The 24,087-nt window shown below is 34.3% G+C and overlaps 1 protein-coding gene across 4 annotated transcripts in view; it reads right to left on the bottom strand.

Moving 5' to 3' along the window:
• LOC128858363 (kinesin-associated protein 3) overlaps positions 1–20,340 on the bottom strand; it is a 93,159-nt gene extending 72,819 nt beyond the window's left edge. For all 4 annotated transcript variants that reach the window (XR_008454003.1, XM_054094556.1, XM_054094557.1 and 1 more), the window contains exons 1-2: positions 19,941–20,340; positions 15,947–16,067 (exon numbers count right to left, since the gene is read on the bottom strand). Coding sequence is in view for 3 of the 4 variants with exons in the window: in XM_054094556.1 (XP_053950531.1) it covers positions 15,947–16,067; positions 19,941–20,245 (426 nt within the window). In the remaining variant the exon portion in view is untranslated. The remainder of the gene's footprint in view (positions 1–15,946; positions 16,068–19,940) is intronic.
• Positions 20,341–24,087: the final 3,747 nt, after the last annotated feature.

The raw sequence follows: 24,087 nt of genomic DNA, 5'->3' as shown, positions 1-24,087 counted from the left end.
TGTGAAAAGAAATTGGACAAACAATTGTGGGGAAAGTAAACACGAATGGCGAAGTTATGATTTTAATAAAGGGCGACAATATTTATTAAATGGAAGTAAAAAATAATTTTTTCTATATGAAAGATGTTAGAAAATAAGCTGTTTAAAGAATACAAATTATTTATGGTTGGCAATAATTCATAGAATGAAATAAGAAATAATATATGTATATCAAAAATTACCAGTCGTATAGCGAACTCGATATCAACAAATCATTCTCATAAATTAAAATATTATACGAAAACGAAAATTCCAAAATTTAATTTTGTGCTGAAATTTATGGGAATATTTCGTTTATAGGGAATTTGCGATAAAGCTGTAAATGCGAGGTGTTGTTATAGAAGTAGAAAACAGAGACGATATTCGAGCTGTTATAGAAGAATTATTCATAAACAAAATGCCAGTGACTGCAAGGTACTTAGCGCGAATAATTCTCTTTAGAACGTAGCAGTTTTCTATGTTGTATACAAGTCAATGCAGTCATAGCCTTTTTATTGAAAAGTTCTTTAATTTATTGAAATAAAAAATTGAATTTTTATCGCGTGCAAATGTTTTTGAAGGTTTTAGGAATTTTCAAAAGTCGCCTTTGTTTGAAAAAAAAAATAGTTTTAAATTAATTAACACAGCAACAAGTAAGGCAGTGTTAAATTCGGTTCGCACATTTTACTAAAATTTAATTTTGGCTGGCTGTTAATTTGTGGAATTAAGCAAACTCATACACGATTCTAGAGTTATAGCTTGTAACAAAACATACATATACTTATTAGGTACCGCAAAATTAATTATGTATACATTAGGCCTCTTCCATTCGCCATTTTTCCACTCGCTATCTTTATGCTCGTTTAACTTAACGAAAAAATTTGCACGCAGAAGCAACAACAAAGTTATCGACCAAGATTCGCCGCCAGCGAGTATGGCTATAGCTCATTGAACTGGTATAACTCACTGTCGTACAAAAACATTTAATTTAAAGAAGCTCCATACCCGCGTTGCCAACATATTTTTATTTATACCATTTGCTTCATCTCTTCGCCACTTGCTAACGATTGGCAAAATTTTGCATTTATACCAACAGTCAATCTGCCATCGATGCCGTAAGCAATTTCAACAATAACAGTGTTGTACTCGTAGTAACTCATGTTCGAGATTTATTTGTCAAGCAAACAAACAAAATTAAATTGATGTGGATACCAGGTCACTGCGGAATTAAAGGCAATGAGTTCGCTGATTATGTCACGAAAAGTGTTCATAAGGAACCGGCTCTGTATTTTGACGTTCTGGAAAAAACTGACTTAAAACGTTTAATAAAGCAGTACCTACATAACAAGGCTCTATTGAAATGGAATGAGTACTTTCATCATTACACGACAATTAATCCCTTCAGAGTAATGCCTACCTATTCACCGGAATCGAAACATGCAGGCATTTTGCTGTTCGCACGACTTCGTTTAGGTCACACGCAGATCACTTACAGTTACTTGTTACACTCTGGAGATGCTGTTTTTGTGGGTCATCTAGAACATCAGTAAAGCAAATCCTAGACGAATGCACCCAGTTTACCAATACCAGGCGAAGGATTTTTGGCACTGCTCTCCCTTCACAACTTTTAGTTAATACAACATTATCAAATGTAAATACTATATCTAACTGATGGCCTTGAGCTAGTGCTGTTCTTTTTTCTTGCTATTTTCTGTATATTCATATACTTAATATAAAACATGATTCTTATTCTGCTAACGATTGGCAAAAAGGAATGGTCCATTATATAATTGGCGTGTACGTCCAACAGAAAAATTATCAAAAATCAACGCAATTTTTGGGCGACTTGAATTTTGAACTTTCTTATAAAATTGCACTTTCTAAAAATTCTGATTAAAAAGTTTGAACATTTAAAATTTTTTTTTACAATAAATTTTGTATAAGGTTTGGAATTTGAAGTTATATCGTTTTTGTTGTAGTATAAACCATATTTTTATAAAGAAAACAAAAAAAAATGTATTACAAAATAAATGAATAGTCAAAACTTGCCAGGGCACATGGCTTGCTATTATTTTTGACACAGGTGTATGCACTGGTTCATATCCTTTGCTAGGAGCTTAGCCGAGTTTCTCCTCCAATCCCTGCCTCTTGATATTGTTCGACAAATGGAGGGACAAATGGAGGAACCCACCGTTTTATATCTCCTCCGAAAGCCAGTTGCTTTTTTTATGAGGATCTTTTTCATGGTAGAAACACACTTAGCTATTGCCTGTCATGCAATTAAACTCACATGCTAAGCGTTTAGTTTTGTGAAAGCAGATGTACCCTTAATTTGAATTTAAATATTGTGTGAGAATAACTGTGGGAAATGTGTTATTGTAGTTTTGATGGATTATTCGCGTTAATACAGCTAATATCGTCAAATAAATAGTTGCCATATTACACAGTTAGAAAAAAACAATAACGCATCTCTAACTCTTTACGATGTGACTAAATAAAGAAATAACAAGAGCAAATGAACGACTGGAATAAAATAAAAAAGTCGAAACAATAAACTGCACGAAATGACTATTAATGTGTTGATTTTGTGACTATACAGGAAGCGAATTATACAGTATTTTATCTTTTTAGCAAAAAAGATTGTTTAAATGAACAAAAATAGAGGCTTAGATAAGTTGTTGAACTTTAAATACCCATTTAGGCGCTCAGTGATGTCGCCATACCTTTTGAACGAAGAATCAATGTGTCAAATATTATTTATGTGCTGATTTTATTTATTGTATTGTGAGTATTTTATTGTTTTTCTTAAATGGAAAATGATTATGGAAACGAAATGCAAACAAAGAGATAAGAATGACGATAACATTGGTGTGGGTACGAACAAGTCGAGAGTTGGGGATGACGATGACGTTTGCATGAATTATGAATTTTACTACGCGCAAATTTATAGCTAAGTGCGAAACGTGACTCACATTGTTCAAACAAAAGAAGTCAGGCTTTAACTAAATAAAATAAAACGAAAATAAAAAATACTCAAATATTTGTTTCTTTTTTGTAATTTTCAAGTGGGTAAATGGTGCAAGAATTAAACAAATGTAAAAAATTATTAATTTAATTGAAGTGGAATTCTGTCCATGACAGGCATACGAGTAATGAATGGGTTGGCATGTGCGTGTGTGTGTTTGTGTTTGTGACGCATATGTGAATGAGTGTGCACTGTGGTGCGTTTGGCCAAGCGCAACGTGAATTTTCAAATTGAATATTGTGCCAATTGGCATCTGAAGTATAATCAAAGAAAAATTATGAAGAAAAAAAATCGAATAAGTATAATAATTACAATAACGAATAGAGGACTTTCATGCGTTCATTAGCCGGCTGGCCAGTAAGTTGCGTAGCAAAATTTAAAGTACTGTGTGCCATATGCCCACCTCTGTATACGTATGTATGGATAAATATATACATATGTATGCGTGTATGTTTGATTAACAATTGAAACTAAAATAATGAAGTGGTTGCGAATATTTCATCCAATTGTGGTAACGAATGCAATCCACTTTTTTGTTTAATTTTTACTTTTGTCTGATTTTATTATTTATTTATTTCTTCTTTTTCTTTTTTATCAGACATCATAGCCAGCACAGCCTTCCACTACTTCTGCTATTTGCTATTTTAGCAAACGCGTGTTGCCATGATGACGAAACGGCAATCCATAACAACAGAAGTTGCCAACTATGATATGTAACCAAGTTTGAATGGTTAAATATCTATGTATGTACATATTTGTATGTGTGTGTGTATGTACGCACAAGGGGCGTTCCACGTTAACCGTATCAAGTAAAGTAAATTGAAGCCCTCTAAAGTACCTTGAAATATATTTATTAACATTCAAGTCACAGGCATTATGAATCTTAGAAATTTAACGTTAGATTTCTAATCAGTGATCCCAAAAATTCCCGCGGAACAGGTTTCATTCGAATCCATTCTAGTTTTATTCATATTTTATGTTGGACCCGCCTTTTCGAAGATTGGAAAGGTGACGATCAGTCCAATTTGTGATCAACGAACCAAATTTATATGTTTGGAAAGTTTATTTGGTGTAAAAAGTTGGATAAGGCCCCATCAAAAAGCACGCGAAACGGAAGTAGAGTTTTGATTTTTTTTAAGTTTGGGATATAAAAGTCTTATATGAGGAAATATAAATGGATTTTAAAAAAAATTCACAATGGCGCCAGGCGCGTTATATTTAAAATCCGGACTTTTATTTTTGTCTTTAAAATTTTATATCTCCTAAGCTGCCAGATGGATTTTAAAAACTGATTATACGTAGTAGCTTGAAACATCACAAATATTTTTTTATTAAATTCTAGAGAACCTCGAAGACGTTGTCGTGCCTTAAACACACATTTTCGTTTGTTCCGAAAATACTATTTAAAAGGCAGATAAATTGTGAGAAAATTACCCTTAGCTTTTTATGTATGAGACTTATATTTATGGTATAGCAATGATATATCGGGTGTGTTTTAAGAGCTTGAGAACTTAAAATGATAATACGAAATAGAAATATTTTTGGAATGCTCTTTTTTATTATAATCAGAAATTTATTTTTTTAATTTAAGGGGAACACCACTGTGAACGCGTGAAAATTAAGTGATTTTCATGAGTTTTTTTTATAAGTAGGGATGAGGATCGGACAAATTATAATTTATTTAACATATATTCAACTATACTGACACAAATTTTTTTTTTTTAAATATTAAAAATTATAATTCTTATTAATATTAATGCAATGACGTCATAAAAAACTGATGCACCCTGGTGGCCACGATACAGCGGTGAAAAATCATCTGAAAGCAAAAAACCAAAAAATTCTTAATCTACACATCAAGGGCTATCGTCGTACGTGGCGGCTTTTTATTATTTTTTTTTGAGAAAATGGTGCGAGTTTGAAAAATAAGTTTGTGTTTTTACCCTGTTTTTGTTTTCGAAAGGCTTGAAAAATTATTAATTTTTGGAACGGCTATGTACGACAGTAGCCAATACATTAAAAAAAAAATATTAAAATCGGTTCATAAGTCTTCGAGAAATAGAGGCCACCGTGTTTAGAAAAGTCGTTTTGAGAAAAATGCGTTTAAAGTTTCCATTGGCCGTTGTAACTCACTACATGCACTTATTGTATTGGGTATAACTTCGTCAATTTTCCAGAATTTAAGCAAACATTTTTGAATGCATCTAATTTAAGAAATTGCTAAAAAACAGCAATTTTTTTGAAAAATCACAGTGGAGTTCTCCCATAATATCCGGCATATGTCCATTCTGGCTACGATTTACATGTTTCATTCGATCAGTCCAATTTTGGCCGTATGGCGTCAATGGTGGCTTGAATATTGTAATAAATCGATTGTCAAGCGCGCTATATGGCCAGTTGCGCCGCCTTGTTCCAACCGATTTCGTCGATGTTTAGTTTATTATTTGGAAACAAAAATGCAGTCAGCAAGGCTTGATAACGCTTTCCATTCAGCGTAACCAAAGCCTCTTCCTCATTTCGAAAGAAATAAGAACCCATGATGCCGCCAGTGCTCTATTAACTTCGCAAACAGATGTATGCGTTTTTTTAATGTTTTCTTTCTGTTTCAAAGTAAATTTCCACGATTTGGAGCGTCTTCGCGTTCATAATTCATAATGACTTTTCAAACCCTACTGAACAGAAATGTCAAATCCAGTTTGCCATTCTCAGTTGTCAAACCATAGTTATCGATATCGATAGATCTCATGTAGCTAAAAAACACCCTATGCTATAGATTGTAGAATATAGAGGGATATACTGGATTTGTGATATATTTAGCTATCTTCGCCTATATTCTTTGACAAAATAGCAATTAATTTTTTATACTGTGTACAAACTCGTTTGTATTTTTGTGCATACAGGAATTTTTTTTTAAATTTCTTCAGCAGATAACGAAAGATTTGTGAATGAGCCAACATTATATTTTTAAAATTAAATGACAGAAGAAGGCGTACTGGTTCTTATAAGTTTTCTTGATAGACGCGTTCTGTTTGATGGCAATGTTGTTATATTGTATGTGTTAGTATACTTACTTATAAATTGCCTTTTTGAATTTTTTTGCCGACAGGTGGCATCCCTACCCAAATTTGTTAATATCTTTTGTACTCAATATTAAAAAAAAAAAAAAATCGGAACTAGCCGAATGGGTTGGTGCGTGACTACCATTCAAATTCAAAGGAACGTAAGTGAAAGACCATAATGAAACAAAAGTTTTTTCTAATAGCGGTCGCCCCTCGGCAGGCAATGGCAAACCTCCGAGTGTATTTCTGCCATGAAAAAGCTCTTCATAAAAAATATCTGTCATTCAGAGTCGGCTTGAAACTGTAGGTCCATCCATTTGTGGGCAACATCAAGACGCACACAACAAATAGGAAGAGGAGCTCGGCCAAACACCCAAAAAGGGTGCACGCGCCAATTATGTATATATATATAGCGTATATATATATATATACATAATTGGCGCGTGGCGTTGAATATATATATTCAATATTTTAATACATTCTTTGAAAAATACCGTTAATACGTCTCTTCTAATTTTGTTTTTATGTGTCGAAAATCTGGCAACACCATCGTTCTCGAGGTTTTCTTTACAAACCTTACGCAGTCCGAAAAAATAAACTAAATACAAAAAACAATAGGCAAATCTGCTGAGCGCTTGCGCTTCACGCAAAGAAGGAATTTATTTGAAAATTCACCTTATTTTTTTAACAAATCTCGTTTGCAAGTATGTACTTATAAGTGCATCATTTTTGAGACATAGTTATTTTAACTGTGTTACGCACCCCGCTTCCCCCCACTAAATATGATACTTATCGACCGAAACTGTATAAGGCAGCTTGCACGCAGGCTTGAGCGCACTTTTTCTACTTGAATGACCGTGAAAGCAATTGGTTGAGCCGCATAACATCTTTTTGTAACTCTGATTTTTGGGCATGCATTTGACCCGTTTGACGTGGAATACCCCAAATATATTTATGCATGTACAAGTGTTTACATGGTATACCACATTTAGTATTGCACCTTTATAAGTAGTAGGTGTATCTGTAGGCATAAAAGTATTTACAAGTGCTTAGAAGTTGTATGTGTGTAGGTACGAACGGCAGTAAGTTGGTAAGAAACACTTTGCACTTTTGCGCTTAGCCTGATTTATTGTCTTTATTTCAAAAAATAACAAAAAAAAACAAGAAAAAGAAAAAAAAAGTTCAGCAAAGCAGCACCATAAACCAAGAGCGATTCAAGAGCTTTCTACAATAGCTGCCAGTATTAGTATAACAGACGTATTGATGGACAGTGCGTTACTAGTGGCAATAATCTGCGTCTGTCTGAACAGAACACAGACCACTTTAAATATTTTTTTTTTGTTTCATAAATTAACAAATATTTACATCGACATAATATAAAAAAATAAAAACTAAAAATAAAAAAAATATATTAAAAAAAAATTAAGATGAGTATGCAGAAATTACCTCCAATAAGGGAGGCAGCGCAAATTGAAAACTTTGAAACGATTTTTCTCGGAGTTCTGATTTTTTGAGTCACGGCATTCTTCCAGCAAATTAGAGATTTTTGTCATACATATAAACCAATAAATACCAAATTAGGCACTCATGATGCGTTACTACGATTAAAATGATAGAAATAATTTTCTCTAATACTGGTCTAATTAATAGAGGCCATTTTCATTTCTTTCACATATTTGTGCGTAATTAAGGTTAGTATTATATAATATTTATGCTAGATTAGGTTGTAGTAGCTGTCGCTGAAGACAAGGGCACAGTTGCGTATAAACAAAATTAATAATCAATTTTTTTTGAAATTGCCTTTTTCACGAAGGAAAAAAAAGCTATATTGAGCGATAAAAATCTTCATTTTGCCCTTGGGGGTCAATGGGGCGCATCCATTGTTTGTCTGTGTGTATACTGCAGCCGTATAGTTCACAAGTATCAAATATGACTGACGTACGACGCCATTTGTAAAAATTAAAAATCTTCGGATAGGATAATTTCCAATTCCTTGCATGGAGTGTTTTTTTAAGAGCTTAAGAACTTAAAATGATAATAGAAAACAGAAATATTGTTGGAATAAATTTGTGTATGGTAATCTGGTAGATATCTCATGGTACTCATTTTTTTATATGATATCCGCCGCGGGTACGAGCTACATAGTCCATCCGTTCAATCCAGTTTTTGACTACTTTTTCCAATAAATCTGGTCTTATGATGGTTTGAATATTGCAATTACTCTATGCGTTGAATGACAAGTTGCACCGTCTTGTTGGAACCAAGTCGATGTCATTTCAAAAGAAATAAGAACCGTTGATGCACGTAAAATGGGCGAAGTGGACTGTGAACAGGTATACTTTTTTTAAAGAAAATTTATCCAATTCGGAAACCTTGTTCTGGCGTGAAACAATTTATGATGACTTGCCAAAACTTACTGAACTGAAATGTCAACACAGCTTGCCATTCTCAGCTATCGATACTTCTCACACGCCTAAAAGAACACCCAATATATGCAAGAAGTTTATCCCTTATACTGAATCCAGAAGAAGAGAAAATGAGAATTTGTGGTCTTCCCCTCGTTAATCTAGCAGATTTTACAGTGACTTCAAATAAGTGTGCCCATCCTTTGCGCGTGCCTCATTTCGGTGTCAGTATTTTAGCTTGCTTTTTAAATATCTCCCGTTCGTTTCTAGGTTGCCTTGAGATCCGTCCACCTTCATCTTTCTCTAGTCTTTCGAAGAAGCAAATTCTTGGTCGTAGTTTGCAGCTGACACCCGGCGTACAATCGCGTTCTTTTATATATGTAGACAGAACCTGTACTTTGTACTTTGCGTACCAAGTCCATCTGCCATACATTTCCCCTCTATTCTCTTATGATCTGAATCCCTGTTGAGACCAGCGACAGATCACTGCTAGTTTAGAATTGAAAGTGAAAGAGTTCAGAGCTTTGACCACTACTAAATTTTGGTAAACCCACTTCCGAGCTGCTAGCCGCTTTCATGACGGCTAAGATTTCGGCTTGAAAAACGCTGCAGGCAGTGATCAAGCAAAACTGAAATTGTATTGCATTACTATAAATGTTTTATTTGAATTTGACTAAAGTAATAATATTTATTCGGCTGTTGATGGATTTAAAATAGTCGCAATAAATTAGAAATAATGCGTTTTTTAATTTTTTAATGGGCTTTCATCACCTACAAATAAACGGGTTCACGTATCTATTTTATTAATAAATATGAACGTATAAGTTAGGCGACCGCCATAGCCGAAAGGGTCGGTGCGTGAATACCATTGGCAAACTATCGAGTGTATTTTTGTCATGAAAAAGCTCCTCATAAAAATCATTTGCCGATCGGAGTCGGCTTAAAACTGTAGGTCCTTTATTTGTGGAACAACATCAAAACGCACACCACAAATAGGAGGAGTAGCTCGGCCAAACACCTAACAGAAGTGCACGCGCCAATTATTTATTTATTTTTTAAGTAATAAAAACAAAAATTTGTTACATATATTTTTTATATTTTTAAATGTTTTGCTATTTGCTTATATGTGCACATGTAAATGGGAATGTGACCTGTGAAAATTTTAGATAAAATTACGTTTTGTGAACCTACAGTTTACAATATATAAAGAGCTCTAATCGTGGTACCTTTGGCCTGATATGTATCCGCTCATCTTACAAGCGTGTACATTAATTCCTTACTACGCAAAGCCCATTGAATGATTACGACCCACTGTGCGGTAACCCGGAGGACGCGGCAAATAAACTAAAGCGTCAAAGTTCTGGCTTAGAACACTCTAACAACACAAAGGTTGTTATTACTGCTTGTAATTTGTGCATACACACATATACATATATGTATGTACACTTGAGTATGGTAATTGTTTCTATAAGTTCTCATGCTGTCACCATATTACTACCACCACCACCACCACCCTGGGCATGATTGTGTCTTCCAAAAGGAAAACCGAAGGCGGTCGGTGACAAGGCGATCATTAGAGGTTAAAGTGCTATGCGAGTTTGTGCTTTCCAACCGTTAGGTGGTGGAGTTATGTGGAGGGTTTGGTAAGAAGAAGAAAAACTAGTGAAAGGATTGAATGAGCGAAAAATCGATAGCGACTAAAATGTACTTGTATCGCTGGATGCCAATTGAGTGCACTTCGCTAGGTATGCACATATGTATATGGAGATATATGTACTTTGAGTCATACATATACGCAACTGGGATTTCCGCAACATTTTCCAGAGTATATATGTACACTCGTGCAATATATAAGTATAAGTATATGCTGGTATCAATTTACATACATACGAGTATATTATTTTATATAAATGTACATGCAATTGTGTGTGCAAACATTCATACTCGTATTTGATCGTGTGCACGAAAATCCGCTTAAGGCTTTTAAGTGCATTTCTTGGTAGTTCTTTGCCACTAAACTAAACTTTTCATGTTCTAAAAGTGTAGCTCAAATGTGGTTACTTAAAATAGGCATTTTTTTAAGTTGGCCAGTAAATTTGATAACGCTGAATACTGAATGTAAATCGGGCATACTGGACAAAGTGTCAACTGTGAGACCTAAAACCTAAGTAAGTCTATAATATTTTCTCGACAAAATTGTGGCATACAATTTTTCTTCAAATTAAGCCATCGAGGTTAGCAAATCGCCTTGCAGTTTTTGCTCTTTTTTAGTGTTTATTTGCTCATAACTTTTACTGTTCTGAAATAATTTTTGGTTTATAAAGTTTGATATGAAAATATTGTGGTGAATAAAACTAGTAATATAAATAATAATATAATAAAAAATATATAATATAAGGTGGTGCAAAATTAATCACCCTATCGGAAGATTTATAATGTTTGCAGATGGCGTCGTACGTCAATCATATTTGATAATTGTGAACTAGACAGCTGCAGTGTACAAACAGACAATCAATGGAGCATATAAAGTTAAAAAAAGATTCCAATTACTAAAAATAATTTGTATTATTTATTAAAAAAATTAATCAAAATCAAATCGGATGATTAGTTTTGCGCCACCTTATATTGTATTATAACTGATTGGATAGTAGGGCTACCAAAAAAATATTCCATCATGTTTTTTATCACACATTCTAGCAACAAACTGATGGAAAAAAATAATTATAAAAACGTTTAAAAAAAATATTTTTATTTGAGTTGTTAGAACATATTTTGATTATTTATTGTGTACCAAAAAAATCTGCGGAGTAATGATTTATTCAATCTGGAGCGGGTTTCTACGGTTTATGCATCTTATGTTCCGATACGTACAACATTGAATGAACGTAATCAAGGCGAATTTATTAAAGATTTTTAAAGGTGTACTACGTAGTAGGCCGTTATTCGGCTTTGAGCGAAGTTAACAGATATGCTGATGTCACTTGGGATGTATTTTACAAAATCTAGCTTGTTACTATTGGCTAGCCACGCAGCAGCACTCGTACACCATTTTGCAGCTTTCACATTTAATTCATCGTATTCGCAAACAAATCAATGGAATGAGCATTGGCTGTGTTGATTTTTATGGTATATCAGTACCTTAAGCTAAATTTTGTGAAGCACATCCCCAAAGTTCCCTCCAACATTTTTTTCATCATACCTAACGAGCAAACCTGGTAATCTTGTGGTAGACCAGGTAATTTGTTTCGCCGTGCGCATAAAAGAAAATGACAAAAAGCCGTTCCGTTCGCACCACAGCCGTATATTTCTAGCTCTAAAGTTCTATGGCTGTGCAACATAGTTCATCCTTTCTCTTTTCTATTTCCTTTTGTCTTGACATTTCTTACGTACAAAACGTTTATGTTGGTCTAGTGCCACCACCGTTAGTGAATGAGCCTTGAATTGAATAAAATTTCAAGTTCTTTTGATTCTTCCAAGCAAACTAAATTGTGACTGACTGAATTATATTGAATTATATTATATAGATAAGTATCAACTATTACCACCAAGTTTTTTGGTTGTAGTCTGTAAAAAATTGTGTACCTATTTCCAGACTTGCTTAGAATAAGAAATGTCGAAAATGATAATTAAAATGGAATATCAAAATGCAGATTTACCGCAGACACTCGTATTTTCATAAAGCTTGTTCTGCGCCCGAAAAGGAATATATGTTTCGACCGCCAGTAAAAAAAATTATCAAAACCCAATGCGCTTTTTGAGCTACTACAAACTTGCTCTTTATTGTAAACAAATTTCAATGGGAATTTCTGATGAAAATTTGGGGATTTTTTTATTTAATTCCCAAAAAGTTTGAAACTTGGAGAGAGTGAACCATAAGAAATTATTAAGATTTGTATGTATTCAAATGTGTATGAAATTGAATAGCATATCTTAAGGCGCATAGAAAAGCATTAGTGGAGCATATATTTATTTATAATTTATTTTATTTGGAGCATATATTTAGTTATTATTATTATTATTATTATTAGGCTACTGCGTACTGCGAGCAAAGTAGATCTATTGTGCAAAGCTTGCTAAGGTACTCTATATTTTGAGGCTTTTTAAAAATTTTACCACATTCTGGGGTTTATTGTTCCATAGTTTATAGTAAGGCGAAAGCATCCCTAATAGCAGCCTAGTGCAGAATATTTACGAAGAATGTGTTCTGAATTTTGAAGGCCCATTTCACAGAATCGGCAGATAATGGACTCAGAGGAGAGGCCAATGTGGTTTAAGTGATATCCCAGGCTACAGTGGCCTGGGAAGTAACCAGTTAAAAGACGTAAGTCTACTCTGCTAAGTGAAAGTAGCTTATCAGAAATTCCTCTGTCCGGCGTTAAGACTTGTAAGTCCACAGAAAGGTTCAGTACCAATTATTTTATTCTTTTTTTGCTAGTTGGTGCGCTATTACATTTCCCTCGTGTCCTTCGTGTCCCAACCCAGTAATAATGCTTTGAAGTTCCCTAGCATATTAAGAAGGTTCAAGCAGTCATGTACCTTTTTTAAGGTGATTTTAGTTGTTAGAAGATATTTGTGATATTACATTTATATTGTAAGTGCTTATAATAAAATTTTAGAGCACATTTTGTGCTTTTGAAGAATATGGGTTTGTCATATTCAAAATGCATTGTTATTAAGTACGTTAAGTAATACCGAATTTGAGCCAATCTATTGTTATAAAACATCTTAATCATAAACAACCAAAAATTTGTAGCATTGAAACAATGGAGTAATCTTCGGAAAGGTATCAGGTGGCAATATTCAATAATCAGGTCGCTGTAGCCGAATGGGTTGGTGCGTGACTACGATTCGAAAAACGTAGTTTCGAAACTCGGTGAAACTCCAAAATGAAGAAAAAGTTTTTTTCTAATAGCGGTCGCCGCTCCGCAGATAATGACAAACCTCCGAGTGTATTTCTGCCAGGAAAGAGCTCCTCATAAAAAATATCTGCCGTCCGGAGTCGGTCTGAAACTGTAGGCCCCTCTATCTATGGAACAACATCAAGACGCACGTCAGAAATAGGAAGAGGAGCTCGGCCAAGCACCCAAAATAAGTGTACGCGCCAATTATATATATGTACATATATGTAACAAATTTTTGCAATCAGCACCTCAATTGGAAACCAAAAAAAAAGGTGGCAACACTATCAAAAAATATTCTAGTTGAGTTACAAAAAATGTATCAATGTATAGGTATAAGCTTTAATACTATAATATATTTGAATGGCGTTGCCATATTACTTTAAAGAACAATTTATATGAATAACATAATTTAATGAAAGGTTAAGATACGGGCGCCAAAAAAATGTTTTGAAAATAACGAGCAAAAGTTTAATTTTAATTATTTGTCTAAGGCGTTGCCACTTACTCCTTAAGATGAAAATAGTAGATAATAATAATGCAGATGAATTCAATATTAAAATATGGGTGTTACTCAGTTTATGATTGAGAACGTTTGAATAAAAAGTATTTTGGAATGGCGTTGCCACTTATTTATTATTTAATTCAGAAAGTATTGGAATCGCCTTATAATAAAATACATGTGCATCTAATTTAGACGAAAACCACTAATGGTTTTAGCACAACATTTTGACCAGTTGTGACAATTTTTTTGAGTTTTATAACATCATAACAAAAGCATCACTAAGACCAAAATTATGAAATGTCAAAAAGTTTTTTAACAACTTCAAATTTACATTTTACGGTGCCAAAATTGAATATTCTATAAAACCACATAACAAAGATTATTTTAGCAATTCTATGTCAAAACCGGGGAATTAGAATGAAAAAGTTTGTAAAAATTTTTAAATTTTTGTAATATACAAAATTTCAAAATTCGATTTATATGATTTTTGTTAGACAATGGGCTATAATTTATGGGAATAAAGTGAATATTTTAAAAGAGGGGGAGCTCACATTAGGCAAAATATTTATGTGCCATTTGCCGTGGGCTGTAAGTGTCAAGTACATTTTATACGCAAGGGAAGCCGCAGGCACTTGCTGGTATACGTATTTATATTATTTAAAATACTGAAAATTATTAAATATATACAGTTCTTTCAAACGGTTTATTGTGTTTTTTTTTCAAGTCTTAAGTTATCTGGTAATAGGACTATGAATAAGTTCGTTTCGGTTTTACAACAGATGGCGTAACTTGATTATTATTCCATCGATCCACATTTCCAAACATTCATTGGAGAGCTACTGTCGTAAGGCACAAACGTCAGTATAAGTTTTTTATTTGAAGCGTAAACAACAATATTTTTACCACACTTGAAAATGTCGAATTTCGTGCCAAATAATGTGTTTTTGCGGGGAATTCTTCTTCATTATTTTAATATGAAGAAAAAAGCAGCCGAAAGTCATCGTATCTTGGTGGAAGTTTATGGTGAGCATGCTCTATCTGAGCGAACGTGCCAGAAGTGGTTTGCACGCTTTAAAAGTGGTGATTTTGGCTTGGAAGACGAAGAACGCGAGGGTGCGCCGCCAAAGTTCATGGATACCGAATTGGAGGAATTGCTCGATCAAGATCCGGCTCAAACGCAAGAAGAGGTTGCAAAAACTTTGGGAGTTGATCAATCAACCATTTCCAAACGTTTAAAAGCCATGGGAATGATCCGAAAGGTAGGCCATTGGGTGCCGTATGAATTGAAGCCAAGAGACGTTGAACGCCGTTTTATGGCATGCGAACAACTGCTTCAACGGCACAAAAGAAAGGGTTTTTTGCATCGAATTGTGACTGGCGATGAAAAGTGGGTCCATTACGACAATCCAAAACGTCGGGCAACGTATGGATACCCTGGCCATGCTTCAACATCGACGTCGGCGCAGAATATTCATGGCCTGAAGGTTATGCTGTGTATCTGGTGGGACCAGCTGGGTGTTGTGTATTATGAGCTACTGAAACCGAATGAAACGATTACGGGGGATGTCTACCGACGACAATTGATGCGTTTGAGCCGAGCACTGCGAGAAAAACGGCCGCAATACGCCGATAGACACGACAAAGTTATTTTGCAACATGACAATGCTCGGCCACATGTTGCACAAGTGGTCAAAACATACTTAGAAACGCTCAAATGGGATGCCCTACCCCACCCGCCGTATAGTCCAGACCTTGCGCCATCCGATTACTATCTCTTCCGATCGATGCAACATGGCCTGGCTGACCAGCACTTCCGTAATTACGATGAAGTCAAAAAATGGATCGATTCGTGGATTGCGGCAAAACCGACCGAATTTTTCACAAAGGGAATCCGTGAATTGCCAGAAAGATGGGAAAAAGTAGTAGTAAGCGATGGACAATATTTTGAATATTAAATTTGTAACCATTTTACGTCAATAAAGTTTCAAATTTCGAAAAAAAACCGCACGAACTTATTCATAGTCCTATTAACTTACCTTTTTCTCCTCAATCATCGGATTGCTTGATTGCTCGCCGAAAACCGTCGCTTCCAGTTGATAGTTGACAATTAGTGCCTTATCGGTTGGATGGGGTTCAATTGTGCCACCTTTCCAACGTCTGCGCGATAATAATTGATTATTAGAATTGATTACCTTCTTTTATTTATTAATTTGATTTTTATCTTTATAATACAATGATTGTGTTAATCAATAATAAATGGCGCTTCATAAAAACCGCAAATAAAAAGTATAAAACGCATTTAGCACAGCAGATAATTTCAGAATTTCGCATTGTGAATTAGTTAGTGTGCAAAATTAAGAGTTTAATTAAAGACGTTTTAATAAACACCGAGTACTGAAGTATTTATTTAACATTAGAGCGGTGTTTACTTCAACGTTAATTGAGAATTTGTTTTTTTTTGTTTTTGTAAATAAGGATGCACTTTTACTTATTTCCGTTTGACATGCCGCTCACTAATTCGCGCTTCTGACAAACCATTTACATTTTATTTATTATGTATTTATGGTATTTAAATTTTGCATGGTCTGCAATTAGCACATTTTGGCACATTTATACGTACGCACCGCCACTTTAAATACTGCCCAGTTTTTATATCATATCGTAGAATATCATTGTACATACAAGTATATGCCGATATATAAACTTATAATTACTTATTATTTATTACCTATTTATTTACTTAAACAAATCTCAATTTGTTTTTACCGATTACATTAAATTAGAGCTCTCGATTTTGTTGGCACTTTTTCGAACAGCCCGCTCAAATGAGCAACGAGTACGCGCACACCTGTTCGTTGCGCATTATTCGTGCATGAGCTCGAGTATATGGCGCCGTTTTGATTAGTTTGACTTTTTCGTCAGCTGTTTTTTTTTTTAATTTTATAAATTATTTATACGCAGAGCGCAAAAGCTGTTAGAAAACTAAACAAATCCTGACCAATAAAACTGACAAATTTTATTTAACTGCACGAATTGTTCAAAAGCTTGAACATTTTGAACAAACATTTAAGCAATGAAGTACTTGAGTAATGAACGAGTTGCGAATGAGCGAGTAGCTGGGGCTCTACATTAAGCAAAAGAAATATTTGCGCTACACAAAAAAAAAGGAAAAAATCCATAGTAATTTTATTTATACTTTAGTTTTTTCTTACATCGATTTATATATGTATATGTATATTGAAAATTATTTTTTCCATTAAACGAAAAAAAAGTAAGTGCAAACAAAAAAAACAAGCCATCACGGCGTTGGCAAATTACCTGACAGCGCAACAATAAAATTTTTGCTATTCAAGCTTACAAATGTCACAATGCCAGTCCTTCTAAACTTAATTTTGAATGCTCCACTACACTTCAAATAATTCTGAACTTGTTGTCATATACAGTATACATTTTCATTTCCATTTAAAATAATATTATAAAATAAATATTTGGTACTTTCATTTTCATTAAAAAAATATTTAAAAAAATACAAATGCATTTGTCTAAGTCTCGCAAGACAGACGTATCTTGAAAAGTGTATTTTAAACAGAACTCATAAACTTTTTGCATTTATTGTAGATGATTTAATGGAAAAAAATCTAAACATGTGCAAAAATAATCCGCACTTCTTTGTGTATGTATTTGTACAAGTATATATGTACATATGTATGTGCGTCTTCAGGAATGAATACAGAGCATTTCGGAAATTCGCAAAATGTTATCTGCTTTTAAAAAATATGGGTTTAAAAATTAAAATCGAAATTATCGCTCGTATAACTACATTAAGGGTGTCCTTATTTGTTTGAAAAATATTTGTTTGAAAAATATGAATTTAAAACTAAAATTATTCATACCATACCTACATTAAGGAGGTCTTTATTTGTTTAGATTTTTTGAAAGAAAGATGATTAGAAAGAATGTTGTTGTAACCGCGCCACACATTCAACACTAAAAATTCTGCCGAAATGAGGGTTTTTGGCCGATTATAAATCCGGGTCGTTGAAGTAAAGTGGACTCGGCAAGGCATGTAAAATACGTGCTTAACATTTTGGCTTATCTTATATCGTTTTAAGAGGGCTAATCGCGGCATTGGACCTTATCTTGCGCCTTCATGAGACATTGCAAATTGGTCTTTTATGTTTTTATAGTAAGCAGATATTCACAAAAAAGTTCAATTTTGGTTCAATTTTTATACTGCTACGGTGATTTTTACGAATCAAATATTGTAATATTTTCCACTCAGTTGTCCTTCATTCATAATTCGTAACTTTTAATTGGTTATAATGGGAACTAGCTGAAAAACGGCTGCACTTCGAGTTCTTAGATCCCCAATAAAAAATGGTCAGATTCACCTTCGCTACTATTTTAAAAAAGTACTGACATAAAGAAACGCATATGAGGATATAGCGAACTAAGCCTTATCACTCATAAATCAGTTTAAACAACTTCCCAGGAACCCAGTGCACCGGTAAAAAGAACAATTCAAAATGTTCAAAAATTTAATTAAAATATTTGTTTCAATTGATATGTATTGCTTTTTTGGAACAACATCAAGGCGCACGCCACAAATAAGAGGAGGAGCTCGGTCGATACCTATTTACATAGGTATATCAAAGGTCCACTTTTAAGATGTTTTAAACGATTTTGTTTATAAAAAAATTAAAAAAGATTGTATATATTGTACTTAAGAAAACTATTTTCGTTCAAAAATACCAATCCATCGAAATTGTATTGTATTTAAAAAAAGGGTGCAAACTTTCCTCTCATTTTTTTATTGTTCTGTAGTGAAAAAATACCTTAAATATGAACATTGTGCATTGCATTGTGGTAGAAAAAATTTATTTGAGGAAGTTCGGAAATGCCATAAAGAGGTCCCGATAGTCATGGCTAATCGAAACCTTGCGACGATGCTTAATTTAAGAGCATGCCTAACATTTCTAGGACGTATGTATGTATGTATGTGATTTATTTGTGCATTTGTTTTTGCGACTGGTCACAAACTTTTTCATTTTTTGCTAGCTATATGGATTTTTAGCACATGTAAGTTTTAATTTTTTTTTTCATGAAAAATAAAAATATCTCATAAGACGCTGTATATTTTTAATTTATCAACTCATATAAATATGTATGTATATATACTTAGTGCGGCTATACGTTAGAAATTCCTGCTTGAAAATAAAATAAAATCAAATAAGAAATGTGCTATTCTTGCAAATTCCTTGTTTTTTTTAAATAAAAAAAAACTTTTTTAAGTGAAAATTCATTTTGCACCCCAATTCTCCTTTTGCTAAATGAAAAATGAAATATTTAGTTTGACGTCGTTGTGATGAAAATCCCTTATTTGAAACGTCCACCGAACATCAACGACATACGCAGCAGCTAACTACGTCAACGTGTTGTTGGATCGAAGAGACGCGTGTGCGGACGACGGTGCACACCGTAGCCGTATATTCGTATGTATGTACTTATATTTGTGTACAATATGTATTTTCGCGTGTCGGTCGGCGCGCAGTCGGAAAACGCGGTGGAAATGGAAAATCGATAACGCTGACACACACATTTCAGCTGCAGTTAGGCGCTGGGAAAAAAGGTGCTCCTCATCAGCTTTTCGCTGAGCATTTTTTTCTTCTTGCTTTTCGATTACTGTTAGTCATACTTTTACTTTTTTCTTCATACCTACATACATACATATATTTTAAAATTCAATTGAAATCATAAATTTATGTACTTTTAAGTAGTGGGTTGAGCTGTTTAACGCCAACTACGCTTGTGATGAGGCACACTTGTTTTTGGGGCGTGTTTCGTTGGTGTCCCGCAAAAAGGGGTATTGTTTAATGTAAGCTCATCTTTCACCGCATTTTTTTTCTTCTTTTTTCTATTATTTTCTTTGCAACACAATTTTTATGTGATTTATGCATGTAAATTTTTTCCTTACTAATTATTTTTATTATAATTATTATGTATTTTGTTTTGCCTTTTACATTCACTCACTTTTTTATAAACTTTGCATCGTCGCTTGTTTGCATTTTTTCGCCAGTTGTTGTTGCTGTGGTTGCTGTAAAAAAATGCGATTTTCTATATGTTGTCGACGCTACTGGGATGCGTTGATGTCGATACTTTTTTATAAATGGTTTTTCTAGTTGTGGTGAATTCACGTTTTGTTGCAACTGCTGTTGCTGTTGTTGTAATTGTAAATCGCCGGCAATTGCATTAATTATATAATAAATATAATGAATAACAAATAGAATGAGTGTTAGGCCCGCGACTATTTGAAAGAGCAGCAGCACAAATGGCATACGCGACGCAGCGACGCAGACGACCGTTTGCCGATGTCGATGCCGATTGTCGATTGCCAATACCGACCACGTCCAAACGCTTGCTCCTCTCGATTCGTTCTGACTACTGCTGTCAGCTAGCTAACTGGCGAACTGCTGTCGCTGCTGCAGAGTTGGGCTGCTAGTGATGGTTCACCAGCTAGCTGTTGGTAATGTTGCGGTTGTTGTTGCCTTTGACGATGACGATGATGATGACGATGTTGTTGGTGATGATGATGATGATGATATTGTATTGGTGATATACTCATTGCACAGTGACTAAAAACCACATAAAACCTAGATATGTTTCCTTTTTAACACACTAAGGGCCATGTCGCACGCTTTTGTACTGAAGCGTGCAACAGGGGTTGTTACACATTAGTCCTCATCCTTCAATTTCATGTACACAGTACTGTTTATAATGTTTTTATATGTAGTAGGCTGATATTTGCAAAAAATGTTGGTCCAATTTTTAAAGCGCAATGCTGATTTTTACGATTTCTGTTTCGTTGTTGTTGTTGTTGTAACAGTAATACATACGGTTTCGTTGTATGTGATCTCTGACATGTTAAGGATGTGGGTTTGGTAGTCCGAAGCAAAATTGTGTGAGTAACTTCGGCTGCCACGTCACAGGGTACTCGATAGCAGAATTCTCCCCACCTATTCACATATTCGTCCAATCAGTTGTTGTTCAGACGGCAACGAAATAACGAGAACGATGGTTGGATTGGTTTTTCTTTTTTGTATATTACCAACATAGCCACAGTTTTATTAGAGACAAACCGCCAATAAACGGATTCCTTCAAAATCACGGAAAACCGGGTAACGGCCTGGTGTTGGTCACACCTCTGCAATCTGTACATCGTGAGGCCAAGCCATAAAAAAATATGAGACATATTAAAAAAGTTATAAAATGCAAAATAATCAACAAGGCAGATCGGCGATCGCTGAGAAATCAATATATATCACCTTTATACCGCTTTCCAACACCGCTTTCTTCTTGGCCGCCGGTGAATATTATCGTAAAATCCGATGGCAACTAATATGTTAAAGACATTTCTTTAATTCAACATTTAGATACTTGAAAGTTTCTCTTATTTACAGAAAAGCACATGAGTATCAATAGTTTTGTCGTTGTCTACGATTGACAGAAAAATTCACGGTAACCGGTGGGCGTAAGTTATGAAAGGAAGGTAACAGTTGAATGAGTACAATATTTCCGATTTTTTACTTTTTTTAAGTTTCCGGCAGATCCTATTCCTTTTTTAATTCTGTTTCAAATTGAAATAAAAACTAAAAAATGTATACACTTCGCTTAACCATAGCCCAAGAGAGAACCGCTTTTACTAACAAGTGCTAATGTGGGCATATTCAGACATGCCAACTGAATAACAAATTCCTCCCTCGACAATCAAACATCGTACTTTATAAGCCCACCTACTTTTGTTCGAGTTCGCTCAAAGTGTTCGAGGTAAGAAGTCTGCTTTAATGAGGGTGAGCTGCATATGATTAACCTCACAGACTATATCTAATTTAACAGAGAGAAGAAACGTAATTTAATCTAGCCAAAGTTGATTTAAGCGATATATGAAAAGTGTAGGAAATGAAATCTAGCGGCTATAAGGAATTGACCTCACTTTTATTTCTAAGTGGCACCACTTAGGGATACATTTTAAATTAAGAAAAACAAATAAAGTGTAATTATGAGTTTTTATGAGCAGAAAATTAAAGTAAATAAAATTACATAAAATGAAGTATATATATTTACAAAAGCGTAATTAAATAAATAAAAGAATATTCTATTTTTCGGTCTTCGAAATAATGAAATAAGAATCTTATTAAATCTTATGCAAGCGTGAAATTTATTATACGAAGCAATTCATAATTTATATAACCTTATTGCTAGTATATTCAAAAATAGGGCTAATTTTCGAATTTATATATAAAAATATAGCTTTAGGATTATTGCCTACCATAGTGTCATTTCTTTTTGTAAACAATTTTAGTGATACTCGTGCACTGTGACATTGCTGCCGTACGTCGTCTCTATTACGAGTATCTGCTCAATTGCTTTCGAGTAGCTACAGTTTCTATTGTTATTGTCGTTGCTAGTTTGCTGTTTTGTTGTTTTATCGTTTTTGTTGGTAATTATCAGTGTGTATAGGAAAGAGGGTGGTGTTGGTGGTGGCATTGCCTGTGTTCGGGTTGTGCTTTGTGTACGCGCATTCGCATTCGTTGTGCTTGGTGGTTTTTGCTTTATATTGGTGTACTGTTTTTGTACAATTTGTTTTCGCTCAGACATTTATCATATTTGTTGTTTTGTGTTTTTCATCACTATCAACATTTTGCACAATTCATCTGAGCTTTTGACATTTACATAGTGGACCGAGTGGAATGAAAACAATCGTTACCAACATTAAATTTTTCGGAGGTAAATGCTAATACGAGTAGATGTAATACAGTAACTGTCGAAAATGGGAACACGCAAGCTGACTTAATGGGTGTAGTGTGGAAAAAATAACTGATGAGTGATTGAATGCTATATAAAATAAATGTAATTATGTACGAGTAAAAGATTTGTATTTTGTTTGAAACTTACACTAGTATATACTTATATACAGGGTGAACGATGTGAAGTGTTACCTATTCAAAACACCATAATTTTTTTGTTTAAATTAGTTTTTATTGATTTCAAAGACAAAATTGTTCAAAAATGATTACAATTTTAACATATATTCACCTTATTTCGATATGATCACCTTTTGCCTTGACTATAGTCTTCAAAAGGTCAAAAAATGAGTTGCATGCTGCTCGAATGTGATCTTGAGGTATTTTGGCCCATTCTCGTATAATCGCTTTTTTCAGCGCATCCATACTGGCATATTTTTTAGTCCTCACCTTGCTCTCCAAAATAATTAGACCAGATGGAATAGTCCATCGGATTTGCGTTTGGCGAATTCAAAAGCCATTGTGTGGTCAAAATGAAGTGTGGAACATGATTTTTTAACCATTCTTGGTTCACACGAGCTTTATGAGACGGTGCCGAGTCCTGTTGGAACGTCCATGGTCTACGACCGTAATGTTTGCGTGTCCACGGCTCTAAAGCAGCTTCTAAAACATTTTCCCGATAATAAGTCGCATTCACTTTGATACCAACGATTGGAGAGCGTCCATCAGCGGTCACTGCGGCCCAAACCATTACTTGCGATGGGAAATTGCTTCGAGTGGCCATACGTAGGCTCAAATTCTCGTATGAGCGTTCGGTGAAGTAAACACGATCGTTTTGAGTGTTTATGAACTGCGCAATTGGGCAATTTTTTTCATCAGAAAACACAATGTTAGGAAACTGCCACGTTCGTGCAAGCGCAACAACTTCTTTGCTCTTTCGAACTTTTGCTCGCCGAACTTTTTTTTGCTGGTGTGAAAGATCGTGTGCTTTTTGGAACTTGTAAGCCTTGACCTTGAGCTCATTTTTCAATATGCCACGAATGCTGTCTTGCGATATTTTCAGTTCTTTGGCCATTTTTTCCACTTCGACGTGGATTTCTTTCACCTCCATAGCGTTTTGCAATGCTACCAGTGTCATTGTAACGTTTTATAGTGCGATACACAAACATTTTATTCACTTTGAGGTGACTGAGCTCGCGAACAATGACTGGTTGTGATTTTCCAGCCAAATATAACACAATCACACTATTACGTTTGAATTCTATCACAGAAAAAAAAAAATTCAACAAAACTGAGACGCAAATGCTTTTGATGGCTTATAAACAATATATTGAACCGTCATTAGAACAATTTTGACGTTGATGTCATGAGCCGTT

Source organism: Anastrepha ludens, chromosome 3 (assembly GCF_028408465.1).
Source record: "Anastrepha ludens isolate Willacy chromosome 3, idAnaLude1.1, whole genome shotgun sequence".
NCBI classification, from domain to species: domain Eukaryota; kingdom Metazoa; phylum Arthropoda; class Insecta; order Diptera; family Tephritidae; genus Anastrepha; species Anastrepha ludens.
This window is presented reverse-complemented; position numbering and strand designations above follow the sequence as displayed.